At 41.2% G+C, this 14,677-nt stretch overlaps 1 protein-coding gene across 2 annotated transcripts; it reads left to right on the top strand.

Annotated features, from left to right (window-relative positions):
* The first annotated feature begins 784 nt into the window (after positions 1-784).
* Positions 785-14,677, top strand: DNASE2B (deoxyribonuclease 2 beta). 2 transcript variants are annotated; one of them, XM_043521332.1, is made up of 7 exons: positions 890-1,015; positions 4,582-4,674; positions 6,188-6,365; positions 9,478-9,559; positions 10,943-11,104; positions 13,385-13,582; positions 14,173-14,677. In XM_043521332.1, the coding sequence occupies exons 2-7, from the start codon at positions 4,664-4,666 to the stop codon at positions 14,514-14,516; spliced, it is 975 nt and encodes a 324-aa protein (XP_043377267.1). In that variant the 5' UTR covers positions 890-1,015; positions 4,582-4,663; the 3' UTR covers positions 14,517-14,677. The 2 variants fall into 2 exon arrangements, with proteins under 2 accessions (XP_007068792.2, XP_043377267.1); XM_007068730.4 differs by lacking the exon at positions 4,582-4,674 and having other exon boundaries at positions 785-1,015.

Genomic DNA, 14,677 nt, shown 5'->3' with positions numbered 1-14,677 from the left:
TGTAGACACAGTCTTAGGTATAGTAGCACTCACACCAAGAAAAGGACAGGGCAAGCAAAAATCACTGAATTGAGAAAAGCCACTACTGTAACTTGACCGTTAGAACACATAATGTCAAATCTCTCCTGGTGGCTGGTCTGATTGAACAATAAGATCTGAAGAAGGCTAAAGATGAGGTTTCATTAATGAGACTGAGAATTTGGTCCACAGTGTGGCATAATTAGGCTATATGAAATTGGTAGAGTAAAAGAATAGCTGATAAAAGTAAAATGGCTGTAACAATATTTCTTTACAAAGCTCTTTGAGATCTACTGATTAAAAGAATTATATAAGAGCTAAGTATTATTATTTATTATTTATTATATTCTGAAACACAGCTGTCCTACCACAAAGTTACTTGCAGACAGGTGTGAGAACAGCGTTGGCTTTGTCAGACAAAAGACTCCACCAGAAAATTTAAGAGGAACCCAAGTTTCAAAGTTCAGATCCAGAACTGAATTCATACTTCTACCAAAGTTAGGGCTACAGAATCCAGGGGGTCCGGTCCAATCAAATGCAAAAAAGATTCACAATAGGAGAGGTCAGCCAAACCTAACAATCTCTTCAAAATGTAAAATATGTATTATCCACATTTTGTGCACCAAATACCAGATGAGAGAGCCAATGTTCTGTATGCAGAAATAGTACTGGAAAAGGGAACGACCCCTTAGCTTAGCATCTCATAAGAACACTAGTGCTTTGCAGCACTGCAGCTGGTTGGGAAATGTGTTTTTATTGCTGTGAAACATTGTGTTGAGGGCTGACGGGGTTGAAACTGAATCAAACAAGAGAAATGCACTTCACAAAACAACTTCTCCTTTTAAAATCTGCAGTTTGCTCATTCTGTAGAGCTGAGACCAGAAATGACTGCAGGATCTTTATGGAGTTGTGCTTTTTTGCTGCTGTTTTGTTCCATCAGGTCACAGTGGGCAGCTGAAATTTCCTGCAGAAGTGAAAATGGTGACCCGGTTGATTGGTAGGTAAAGAACATGTATGGAGAAGTTTTGGAATGTAAAATCATTAAGTAGATGGATCAGAGAACTGTAATGCATATGAATTTGTGTCTCAGTCTCTTTTACTTTGGAGGTAGCCTTTGAACCATGTCTGGCGAGTGAAATGTAGATTACTGAAATCTGATTGAATTTCATTGTAACTAACTCATCATTGCATTATGACTAACTACAAAATGATTATTGGTTGACAAAAAAAACCTAATTTCCTATGATCAAAGTGAGCATGCAAGCTGTGTTCTTATGGCAAGCCTCTGGGAGTCAGGTGCATTTCAAGCAACATTGGTAGCACCCAGATTACAGTTAGTTGTTGCGAAAGTGGCTTTTCACTGCTAGGAAACTTGGTTGAAAGTAGGAAAGTTGGGACTCTTTGTTATTATCTCAGTCTTAGGCCAGTCCTCATAGGTGTCTGTATCATAACAAAACATTGGCGTGAATTGACCCCCTTCCTTAGCCATATCAGCTCAGTGGCCAAGAATTGATTGAAAAATAAAACTGAACCCCCTCCAGATGGATCCAGGCTGAGGCATATTGGCAAGCAGAGTGTGGGAAAGTGCTGTTCTGTGATTAAAGAGAAGATGGGCTAATGTAGTGCCCACCTTTAAAAAAGGGAAGGAGGAGGATCCTGGGAACTACAGGCCAGTCAGCCTCACCTCAGTCCCTGGAAAAATCATGGAGCAGGTCCTCAAGGAATCAATTCTGAAGCACTTAGAGGAGAGGAAAGTGATCAGGAACAGTCAGCATGGATTCACCAAGGGCAAGTCATGCCTGACTAATCTAATTGCCTTCTATGACGAGATAACTGGATCTGTGGATGAGGGGAAAGCAGTGGACGTGTTGTTCCTTGACTTTAGCAAAGCTTTTGACACGGTCTCCCACATTATTCTTGCCAGCAAGTTAAAGAAGTATGGGCTGAATGAATGGACTATAAGGTGGATAGAAAGTTGGCTAGATTGTCGGGCTCAACGGGTAGTGATCAATGGCTCCATGTCTAGTTGGCAGCCGGTATCAAGTGGAGTGCCCCAAGGGTCGGTCCTCGGGCTGGTTTTGTTCAATATCTTTATAAATGATCTGTAGGATGTTGTGGATTGCGCCCTCAGCAAGTTTGCAGTTGACACTAAACTGGGAGGAGAGGTAGATACGCTGGAGGGTAGGGATAGGATACAGAGGGACCTAGAGAAATTAGAGGATTGGGCCAAAAGAAATCTGATGAGGTTCAACAAGGACAAGTGCAGAGTCCTGCACTTAGGATGGAAGAATCCCATGCACCGCTACAAACTAGGGACTGAGTGGGTAGGCAGCAGTTCTGCAGAAAAGGACCTAGGGGTTACAGTGGACGAAAAGCTGGATATGAGTCAACAGTGTGCCATTGTTACCAAGAAGGCCAATGGCATTTTGGGATGTATAAGTAGGGGCATTGCCAGCAGATCGAGGGACGTGATCGTTCCCCTCTATTCGACATTGGTGAAGCCTCATCTGGAATACTGTGTCCAGTGTTGGGCCCCACACTACAAGAAGGATGTGGAAAAATTGGAAAGAGTCCAGCGGAGGGCAACAAAAATGATTAGGGGACTGAAACACATGACTTATGAGGAGAGGCTGAGGGAACTGGGATTGTTTAGTCTGCGGAAGAGAAGAATGAGGAGGGATTTGATAGCTGCTTTCAGCTACCTGAAAGGGGGTTCCAAAGAGGATGGATCTAGACTGTTCTCAGTGGTAGCAGATGACAGAATGAGGAGTAATGGTCTCAAGTTGCAGTGGGGGAGGTTTAGGTTGGATATTAGGAAAAGCTTTTTCACTAGAAGGGTGTGAAACACTGGAATGTATTACCTAGGGAGGTGGTGGAATCTCCTTCCTTAGAAGTTTTAAAGGTCAGGCTTGACAAAGCCCTGGCTGGGATGATTTAGTTGGGGATTGGTCCTGCTTTGAGCAGGGGGTTGGACTAGATGACCTCCTGAGGTCCCTTCCAACCCTGATATTCTATGATTCTATGTCATCTTCTGGGACTGTAGGTCACTTGGGGCAGTAAGTCTCCAGAAATGCCAGTACTAGAACTGGCAGCAGTAACTGGCAGCAATGTGCTTACAGTGTTAAATCACTAAACTGATTAATTAGATAATGCACCTTGACCATGAAAAGTGTTAACTATTATTATTATTCATAAATCTAATCACAGGTCTTAGCAATGAAACAAGTACTGTTAGAAACACTGATCACCAATGATAAACATCAACCAATTTTAAAAAGAAAACAGTCATTTCTTACAGATTGATACAAGTAACATACTTGTAAAATTAGGCTCTGATCCTGCTAACACGTGAGCACATGCTTTACTTTAGGCACGTGACTTGTGCCATTGAAGTCAATGCTTCATAGTTCATAAGACTGTCTTTGTTCTGTGTTTGCAGAGTGCTTAGCACAATGGGCTCTCATCCTAGGTGCTACAATAATAAAAATAATAATTAATGTTTGCAGGGTCAGATCCTTAGCACAGCCTGTCAACACGGTAAAGACAACATCACTTTTCATTCCCTTCAGCGTAGGATTTGTACATGTCTAAACACATAAACTTACAGAGTCCAGATGCTCAGGGAAATTCCTCTCCTGTGCTTGTTATTAAAGATTTATGAGACATCATATCCCTTAGGCCTGTACATTTTTGCTATTAAATTATATTGTTTATATTACACAGTCATGGGCGTTAACAATGAAATGATTCTATGACAATTTAAGACATTTTAAATGTTCAGAGAAAAGTAGCTAAGGCCCCAACCCTGCAAAATGATCTGTGAAGGTGGACTCCTGCATCAGTGTGAACCCGTGTAGATACAAAGAATCAAGTTTTTAAGGGGGGAAAAGTGGGAAATTTCTTTTGAAGTATGGCTCCTTGACCAAGAAGGCCACACGCTTCACTTTTTTGGTAATTCAGGCCTGTTGCTAAAAAAATATTCAAGGGTTACTTGATTCCGATTTTGTGTGGTATGAAGTAGCAACAAGGAGCAGAAGTGAAACTGTTGCATAAAATTTCCTATCGCACAAAAGACAATTGCGTGCTATAAAACAAATTGTACTGAATTCTAATTACAGTATTCAGTTAGCAGCAGGCTGAATTGAGTATTCAATATCTTTGGTTTCATTCTACAATATTCCATAGTTGCTTATTTTTGGCATTCTTGCACCTTCCTCTGTAGCATTTCATACTAAACTAGATGGATCACTTGTCTGATTTACTGTGGCAACAATTATGTTCCCAAGACTCATCTGGAATAAACTCTATCTCAAGGGAACAAGTTGTCAAATGTCCCCAGGTATTTACATTACATTTAGGAGCTAATCTCGTAATCTTTACTTGTGTAAAACTCGCTCTGTACTCAATAAAAGTTTAATCTGCACAAAGGATTGTAAAATCAGTAATCTGTAATGAGGGCAGAATATGCCTCTTCTTCATTCATTTGAATACTGCCTGGAATCTTTTCATAGGAACAGGACCTAAGGTGTCAAATTATGTAAGATGCTGATTTCCTGTTTCAAGGTGCTAGTGTCCTGAAGGCCACTGAAGTCAACGGAATTTGGGGACCCTCAGCACCTCACAGAAGGCACTCAGCATCTCCAGGATGCAGCCAAGGTTAGGCAGTATCTTGATAATTGTCCAAACAAAGGACATGGTAATTTAAAATATTCAGTTCGTAAGTTGCACACTAAAAAATGTTAAGAGCGGAGACATTAATTCTATTAACTCAAAATTCAGTCACAGGCAATAACTTTACCATTTAAAGTGGGAAAAGTCCCTTTTTTGCGCAAAAACCATGGGAGCATCTACACTTGCCAATGACTTTTTGCAGTGAAACTCAGAAGTTTCACCACAAAAAGAAAACCACCTCCACGAGAGGCATACAGCTCTTACCGGTGATGCTTTTGCAGTGATGTGCAAGTGAAGACACATTCTTCCTGTTTACACAGCTTTTAGCCTCCGGAGGATCTCCCCCAGTGCCTAGGCGACCACTCTGGCTAGCAGCTCTGCTGCTCTGATGCCAGGTAAACAGACATCCACCCCTCCCCCTGTAAAGCCCCTGGAACTCCCCTTCCTGTTTTCTTGGCAAGTCCTCACTTATCTGGCCAGGTGACAATGCCTGTTCCAGGGAGCAAACGATCTCCTGCTTGGAGCAATGTTGAGCTACTGGAGCTGATCAGTCTTTGGGGAGAGGAGGTTGTGCAGGGACCCAGGATGCCCCGTGATCACACACACACCCCTTCCCACAAGACCCATCATCAAACTGGAGAGAGCTGCACTGTGGGATAGCTGCCCTAGAGTGCTGTTCTCATCAGTAATGGAAGTGCTCTCTGACGCCTGAGGAATTAAGTGAGTACACAAACCAGTGCTTTACTTTCACCTGTTCCCTATCACTGATGAAACTTACAGTGCAAAAACTCTGCAAGTGTAGAAATAGCCGTAGACTCCTAGCAACATCTGTGAAACCCCATTGCCTTCTGCACCTTTTCACAGGTGTAACTGATTGAAACTTACTGAACAGTTCTGTTTATGAACCACAAAGAGGAATAGAATCTTGCTCATTCTGTTTTAGCTGTGTTAGGGCTCTGAAGGGCTAACATGTAAAAAGCAATAAAAAAGATTTTCTGTCACCAGATGTGACACAAACAGAGAGCAGAATTGTTGAATAAGACAGTGTCAATTTTCAGTGTAGAATTACACTGCAAACTATTCTAAATAGCAATGGACGTGCTTCGGGGTGTCTAGAATGCTAAGGGCCAAAGTCAGGCCCATTGTAAGTGGATTTAACTCCCTTAACTTCAATGGAATTACACGCACTTACATTAGAGCTGAGTGTTGCCTAAGGCTTTTGTTTCCGCTGAAGCAAAGCTGTGTAAGTCTGCCATCCACAATGGCAATCACAGAACACTGACTCACGCTGTGGATATGTTTCTGTTTTACATATTTTTATATTTTTGGAACATACTTTTAAAATGTTTTCAGTTGAAGTTTATTTTCATGGATACAGTTCTCTCTGCGGGAGGCCCTGTTGACTCAAAGCTCTCATGTGACACAAGGCAGAAGGGGCTATGGCTTATCCATCTCAATGGACTGATTTATAATTACTAATAATCCTTCATTGTTTCAGGTTTCTTCTTTACAAGTTACCAAAGTATATCAGAAAAGAGAGTCCCGGGACTGGACTGGAGTACATTTACATGGATTCTTTGACACAAGCTTGGCAATTGAGTAAATTCCTGATCAATATGACACAGAGTGCCCTGGGGCAAACATTAAACCAACTTTATGAAGCTCATAAATCCAAGGCAAGGCATATTTTATTATCATTTTAACACATTTTCTTTATATTATAGTTTAAAAAACACTTCTAAAATGTAAATGAAATGAAACCAGTGACTGAGCCAAAATAAGTGTTTATAAGAATTGTGTGACCTGATGGATGAGGTTCAACTAAAATATTTTATATTAATAAAAAAGAGGAATACATTGACTGATCTGCACCAACACAGGTCTGAAAACATTCATGGAGGAGGGCAGATTGCTTGCAGGTTTGCTGGAAGGCCCTATGTATTTGAGCGAGTTCTGGGTTGTAAAACCTTTCACAGTTTAAATATTGCTAAGGATTCCTTAGATTTGTAAGCTTTTTGGGACAGTGTGACATTGTCTAATTAAAATATAATCATGCAAATCATTATTGCTACCACTGTTATATAATTGCAACAAATCTTATACAAAGTATAATACATGGCCAGAAAGGGTTAAACAATTTGCAGGCTGAATGACCCAAAGCCAACCTTTAAAGTCATGTTAGAAAGTATGCGAACGGTAATGAGGGCCATTCAATGTTAGATTGGCTAGAACTTTGAAATGCAAACCAATATTATTAGAAGTGATATAATTGTCGGTGTGTACTCATAAACGTTAGCCGTGTAAACAGACAGTTCCTGTCTGTCACTTATTAATTCAGAAATCAAAAGGGAATATTAATATATAGATGAATCTTGCGTGAAATAATGTCAGTGTCTATATGTCTCTTTGAAGTTTGTGATAGACTAACTAATGGATAAATTGCCTTATGTTAATTTGTGTAACTAATTACTAGTGGTGCTTAGGAAACAGAAGGTTACATCAAAAGCCTATTGTTTACCCAGGACTGTACGGTCAAGTGGCTGCTAGAAAACTGTATAAAAGATCCTTGGGTTCCAATCCTTTTTATCTCAGATCTCCTTAAGCTACATCAGGGGAAGTTTGAGTCATAAGATTGAAATCCCAGTTAAACTGGTACACCCTGAATATAATATTGGATATTGGACTGTAACCTATGGACTAAATTCTAAAAGAACTCTTTGCAACTACGAAGTTCACCATCTCTGCTATGAATATGAATCTCAAGAATTGAACTCATGTCTGTATGTATATTGATCTTTCAACCATATTCTCTCTCTTTTAATAAATTTTAGTTTAGTTAATAAGAATTGTCTGTAAACTTGTATTTGGGTGAGATCTGGAATATTCATTAACCTGGGAGGTAATGTGTCCAATCCTTTGGGATTGGTAGAACCTTTTCTCTTATATGATTAAATAAGATTTTTATTAATCCTCATTATATCTGATTTGGGTAACTAGGTGTAGGCCTGAGGCTGGGTTACTTTAAGGGAACTGTGTTATGGACTTCTGAATAACCCGTGAAGTATAGCAGAAGCTAATTTGGGCTGGCTTGCTAAATCTAAGTATTGGAATATCCACCAGTTTTGAGGATTGTCTGCCCCATTCTTTGCAGTTCACCCTAATTGAGTGACCTCAGCTGGCTCTCCTGGGAGCCCAGTTCCAGGCAGGAAAAGTCTTTTTGACAGTATTTGTACAGCAACTGGTGCAATGGTTTCCTTGTCCATGATGGGCTTCTAGGTGCTACCCCAATACAAATACTAAAGAATTATGATAAATAATATATTGCCAATAGAAAAGATATTCAAAATTCAGATTATTACACTGTCCCTATGGGTCCTGTCTTGTCATCCTTACTCATGCTGAGCAGTATTTGAATCTTCATGTACTCCCACTGAAATCAATATGGCTACTTGCAATGCAACATACTGTTCGATGGGCCTGATATTCCACTGCTCCGCACCTTGCATAGTCAGTTAGACTTGTGCAAAGTGGTTGACAATGGTATTAGATACAAACATCTTACACCCACTATATACAGATATAAATGACTATACAAGGTACAAGGAAGTGGAGAATCAAGCTCAACCTGAATACAGGTGGCAGAATTAAGCTTTATGTGTGTAACTATTGTTTGCTGTCCATATAATCTAGTATGTACATTTTCCTCCTTACTTTTCTGAGCACAGTGGTTCTTAGTCCTACAATTCTGAGTAACTTCACAACTGTCCATAATCTAGAGAATGTACCATCACTTTCCCCCATCTCTGGTCACAAAGGGGTGAATTAGACACTGAGTGTTAATCTTGGCTATGTCTTTGCATTTTTCTTGTGGGTTCAGATTAGACCAGTAACATTATTTTAACATTTTTAGTTTATTTGAATCTGTGTATGGGAGAGATTTCAAGAAGTCAATCGAATATTTGCATTATCCTTGTGCTTTGTAAGTGGAAGATGTTGTTTACAATCCCAGAATGTAGCCAATAGTTACTAATCTTTCAGTTCTGCCAAGATATGGGGAGAAAAACACCTTTAAACTCTACTGAAAACTATTAGGCCAGTGGTTCTCAAACTGTTTACCATTGTGGGCTGCATATGGAGCTCTCTGTGTGTTATGCGGCCCACATCCACATAGTATATACTACCTGTATGGCCCTGAGGATGTCACATCGGGCGCAGCTGTGTGCTGATTGGGCCGCAAGCGGCCTGTGGGCCGTCATTTGAGAACCACTGGATTAGGCAAAGAAAACTTTTAGGAAGGACAGGATGGAATATGTGTGCCTTGTTAAAGTTAGGACTGTTCCTCCTAAAGAAGAACAGTTGGCATGGCTGCATTTCCTAAACAAGCATTTGATAAACACTTTTCCAACATCTGGTTGTAAATCAACAACAGACTGCAAAGAAAAAGAAAAAGCTGCACTGCAGGTTGTTACCCAATAAAGTGCTTACAAATCGTGTTGTTGCACATATCTGACCTAGCCATCTCTCTGGGAAGGCCTCTTCTACTGTTCAGGAGAACATGCATTTTTTGGTTGCATTTCATATTACATGAAAGAATCAAAATCTCAAAGCTGTATTCTGTTCTAATTTATTCCAGTACTAACCCCATTACAATCAATGAGGTTGCAGCAGTGTGAGAGGAGAATTTGTCCCAAAGTCTTCCATCTCTGAAGTTCTTTATTCTGTTACAAATAGAAATACTCTTTCCTTTCATTGAACTTAATGTGTCACAAATTGGATATTTCTCTGCAGAACGACAGCACTGTCTATGTGATATACAATGATGATGTCCCTCGCTCAAAGCATTACAGCTGGAAACAAGGACACACTAAAGGTACAGAGATAGTACTGTTCTCTGCTTTTTTCTTTATGGATGAGAATTTCTGTCTTTATCTAGCTCTATATATTGAAAATGAAACCCCTGTTTAAGCCAAAGCGAAAGAGCAGTTTGTGTGGTAGTGTTTGTGGTGTAGGTAATATTAACACATGCCAATGCTGTATCTACATTTTTTGGATTTCCCTTCATGGCATCTGTGTTATAGAGCAGCTCCACATCTATAGTGCCCTTACACCCTTCTCACAGGCGCTGAAATTGATATTCCTCACTTTTTGAAAGTAGAAAGCCACACTCTGCCCTTTGCCCAGTTGCGCATTGTGCTGCCAGCAACACTGGCTGGGACAGCAACAGCTTTTCAACTATCCTATGTGACAGAATGAGAAATACAAACCCCCAAATTCTGCTCTACCGATGGAAAATTCCATAGGAGGTTAAGGAACTGAGCCCACAATTCAGGAAATGACTTAAGCATGTGGTTAAGTCCCACTGAAGTCACTGGGACTTAAGCACATGCTTAAAGTTAAAAACATGCTTATGTGGTTTCTGAATTGGGGACTCGGTGAATTTCTAATTGTTCCAAAGAGGAAGGGGGCCAGATTTGGTCAGACTCTCTGTAGAATGAGCAGAGTCTTTGACCCCCCTAAATCTTCGGATTGCAGATGTGATGAGGTCCCTGGAAACCTTGTCTCTTCTCTGCCTCCACGGCAGTATGCCTGCTGTGAGACCAATTTCTCCCCCCACCTACTGCCTCCTCTAAGCCCCGCTTGGGGAGGGATTTGCTCAGTGGTGGTGGGCACCATGTTGACAGTGTGAGTTTTCTCTTACATGATGAATCCCTTTCAGGCTGGCTGAGGATCAGGTGCTATGATGTGGAGACAGAGTCAATGCCATTATTCTGATGCTGTTAGATTTCTAAATATAATTTATAGTTTGTAAAGTGCTTTGGGATCCTTTGAAAAAAATATGCTGTAGAAAGGCAATACAATGGGAACTAAAATAGCTGGGTTGTATTTCTAGCTCTGCCACAAACTTTCTGGGACACCATGGACAAGTCACTTACCCTCTCTATGCCTCGGAGTCCACATTTATAAAATGGGTCTAAAAGAGGTATGAGGGTCAAAAAGAGGTACGAGGATTAATGCAATAATATTTGTGAAAAGTTTAGAGATCCTTGAATGGGAGGCACTGTAGGTGTGCAAAGTGTTGTTGTTGATTTATTATCTATTAAGGTAATATATAATAGTAGCATAAATAAAGTTAAAATAGGACATTACCATCCAACTTGAATTGTATTGCCCTCTGGTATTAGAACAGTACAATGTTCTTATGTATTTCCTAGATGGGTTTCTTAATTTATCTGCAATAACTGTACTTTGACAGGATTTCTGCTCTTGGACAAATCACAAGGTTTCTGGGGGATTCACAGCATCCCTCTGTTCCCTCCATTTCCTGAGGAGGGTTATGGATATCCACCAACCGGAAAGCAAAATGCACAGATGGCCATCTGTATAACGTTCAGATATAACCAGTTTGCAGAAATAGGTATGACAACCTCCTCCTCAATCAGTTTGTGTGTAAAGGGCTTTGAAAATGTAAAGCTTTGTAAAAATGCATAATGGTCATTATTAATAATAATAATTTAAACTTTCTTCATGATTTAAAACATCACTGGGTGTTGTTGGAGCTGGAGTAACAGCACTGACACATCAGAAATATGTTGCAATGTTGTAGTCATGTTGGTCCCAAGGTATCAGAGAGACAAACTGGGTGAGGTAATTTCTTTTATTGGACCAACTTCTGTCAGTGAAAGAGACAAGTTTTCGACCTACATTGAGCTCTTCTCCAGGTAAAATATGGCATGTAGTAATAGCAGGGGTGGGAAGACAGGAATTTATATGAGGACCTTTTGTCACATAAAATATCAATACTAACACAAATGGAAATAAATCTTTTGATTACTGGCAGGTATCTCAGAATGTAATTCTGTGCTGAAAAGTGACTGTAAAAAGCATTGTGGGACGCAATGTTCATTGTCCCTCAATGCTTTTCATATCATGTGTGCTCGGTTTACAAGTCGAGAGATGACTCACTGAATTACCAGCCCTGCAAACTCAACCTGGATTCTGAAAGTCAAGTTCTGTTCTTTCCTGATCACACATCTTCAGTGATAAAGATGCTGCAGGCCACATTACATCCCTGGATCACAGTCTAAGTTCTAATCAGTTACACCTGTGAAACCCTTTTCCCGGCAACAGGGCTGCAGAAGGGTCCACAAAGGTGGACATAAACTCAGTGTCTCAGTGCCCTGAATTTTAGGTGCCCTGCCAGTTATTGGAATCCACAGCCCTGAGTTAGGTGCCCAGACTCCCTGTACAATGCTTGGGAGAGATAGGCACCTAAGAATGGGATTCACAAAAGCCAACATGTTGGAGTGGAGAAACTATATAAATTAGCAAATAGGAAATGCTGAGGAGATGGGTGGAGGAGGAAATGCTGAGGAGATGTTCCTCAAAGAGAGCTAGGCAGCTAACAGGAGGCACATCCTGCTACATGGGATTCACTCTCCTAGAGTTAGGTGTCTAAGCCAGGTTAGTCCTTTCTTGCAAAAAGCACTGGTGGTGCCCTTAAGCCCAGCATCACTGGAGCAGGGACTGGAACCTCAGTCTCCCAGGTGAGTGCCCTAACCACTGGGCTATAGAGTCTTTCTCCCTTTTTCCCTGGCCCAATGTATATGTAAGTATTTTGTACAAACTTCAACAGGAAGGTCTAAGAAACATCTAGCCCAGATACCCCATAGCAGTGGTGGGCAACCTGCGGGCTGCATGTGACCAAGTCAGGGTAATCTGCTGGCAGGCCGTGAGACAGTCTGTTTACATTGACCGTCTGCAGGCACGGCCGCCTGCAATTCCCAGTGGCCGCGGTTCGCCGTTCCCGGCCAATGGGAGCTGCAGGAAGCGGCGGCCCACCACTGCCCCATAGCCCACTGATTAAGGAACTCCCCTGGATAGTAAGAGACCTGAGTTCAAGTCCCTACCCCACATCCGGCAGGGGAAACTGGATCGACCACATCCTGCGTGAATGCTCTGGCTATTTGGTAAAAGAGCTGCACCTCCTCCAGCTGTGTTTTGGTACTGATCTGGTAGGTGGGGAAATGCCAACCTGAGGATCCTGCTGGGGCTTATGCATGAGCTAGATGCTGGGCACCAGGCCAAGGGGTTTTTGCGCATGCTCACCAACAGAAATTAGGCACCTAGAAGACTTTACCAGTAGAAACATAGGCACCTACAGTATAAGGCAGCAGCAAAGCAAGGGTTTTGAGGATTTAAATTTTGGATTTAGGCACCTCCAGTGGGAGTTAGACACCTACATCTTTTTGTGGATCTACCCACAGTGACCCTTCTGCAGCCCTATTGCTGGGAAAGGGGTTTCACAGGTGTAATGATTGGAACTTAGACCCTGATCCTGCAGACATGCCTTTGCTTAACTTTACACATGTGACCTGCTTGTGTGTGTGAAGTGTCTGCAGGACTGAGGCCTTCACTCACTGTTCTGTCAGTGATGCACAAGAGGAAATAGAACCCAGCTTACGCTCTCAGCTGTGTTGACCTGCAGGGCTAATAGGAATAAAAAGCAGTAGAAATATTTTTGTCACTAAAGTCAGTAAATCTGACCTTGAACATACTAAAGAGACAGGATGTGAGGAGTGAAAAGGCACCAAATTTATAGTTACACTTGTCAGGTTAGAACCATACTTTAGAACTTAATCGCTTATCTTTAATATGTCCTAATCTTGTACTTGTTAATGTCTTTGGTTTTGTTCAGACAAACAGTTGTTATGCTACAATCCAAACATCTACAACTGCTCCATCCCTGACATCTTTCAGCTTGACCTCCCAAATCTGCAAAAGCTCTGTGTAGGTTCTGCACTGCCTCTAGTCCCTTGGCGCCACCTCTCCAAACTCCAGTCAGCCCAGGGAGAAAACTTCCTCCACTTTGCTAAATCACGCTTTTTTGTTGATGGTAAGAAAAACTGTCCTTATCAAATACACGTTCTTGGGAAACAAACAAAGCATTTTCTTGGAGGGAAACAAGTTCAACCACAGACAGGAACATAACAGTGGGTAGGGAACATTGTTGCATCATAATACTGACACTTTTGGAAACCACTAACAAATACACAAAATAGGAGATATACTAGTAGCAAGACAGAGCAAAGAGAAAAGCTGCATGGCACTTTGTATTGTAAGGTGTTCAGTATAGGGATCTTCTTAAAACTACTCTACTTTTACTACTCAAAGGAAAAAAATGGGCTTGTGTATTTCTTTTTTGCTGCTTCAGCATGTACAAAGAAGGTATGAACAATTTCTTTTCCAGTGTGTGTTTGGTTGGTTGCTTGCTTTTCCCTGCTTATTCCTTGCATTAGAGATTCAAGCTGTCTCTTCTCTGGAAGACTCTAAGGTGGCTGGAGAACTAATGACATCTCAAAAACTAAGAGATTGAGAGCTGAGAAAATGAGAGGGGAAGGGAATATTAGTCAGACTGTTTCAAACTACTTTTGTTCAGTTGTCTTTGTTAAACATCATTTTCCCACATCTTCTGAAATTACACAGATATCTATGTAGCCTGGATGGCTCAACAGTTGCAGACAGATTTGTTAGCAGAATCCTGGCAGCATGATGGACAGGAGCTTCCCTCAAACTGCTCTCTCCAACACCACGTCTACAACATAAACCTCATTAAGACACCAGGGAATTCCACTTTCCATTCCTATTATGATCATTCTAAATGGTGTGTTTCCTGGAGATATGAAGATCTGTGGACGTGCATTGGAGACTTAAACCGTGCTCCTCAACAGGCTTGGAGAAGTGGTGGTTTCATTTGTACCCAGAATCGGTACATTTACAAAGCTTTCAGACACATGATCTTCCATTACCATAGCTGTAATAACTCCTGAAGATGGATATGAATGAACCACAGTTCTCAAACACTGTACCCACCTATTACATAGAGTATGGAGATTCCCCTTCAGGGATTCTGCTCTGAAAAATGGCATTGTAAGGTTCCGTGTTTGTCTCTTGAATCATTTCTGCAATAAAAGTGCTCAACTTTTTACAA

This window comes from Chelonia mydas, chromosome 8 (assembly GCF_015237465.2).
Source record: "Chelonia mydas isolate rCheMyd1 chromosome 8, rCheMyd1.pri.v2, whole genome shotgun sequence".
Classification (NCBI taxonomy): Eukaryota; Metazoa; Chordata; order Testudines; family Cheloniidae; genus Chelonia; species Chelonia mydas.
The sequence above is the reverse complement of the archived record's forward strand: the minus strand, read 5'-3'. Positions and strand labels throughout refer to the sequence as shown.

Excerpts from the sequence above, each read along its gene's own strand:
- DNASE2B (XM_007068730.4), top strand. The coding sequence starts at position 903 with ATGACTGCAGGATCTTTATGGAGTTGTGCTTTTTTGCTGCTGTTTTGT. Across the intron at positions 1,016-6,187 it reads AATGGTGACCCGGTTGATTG|GTTTCTTCTTTACAAGTTAC; the intron begins GTAGGTAAAGAA and ends TCATTGTTTCAG. Across the intron at positions 6,366-9,477 it reads ATGAAGCTCATAAATCCAAG|AACGACAGCACTGTCTATGT; the intron begins GCAAGGCATATT and ends ATTTCTCTGCAG.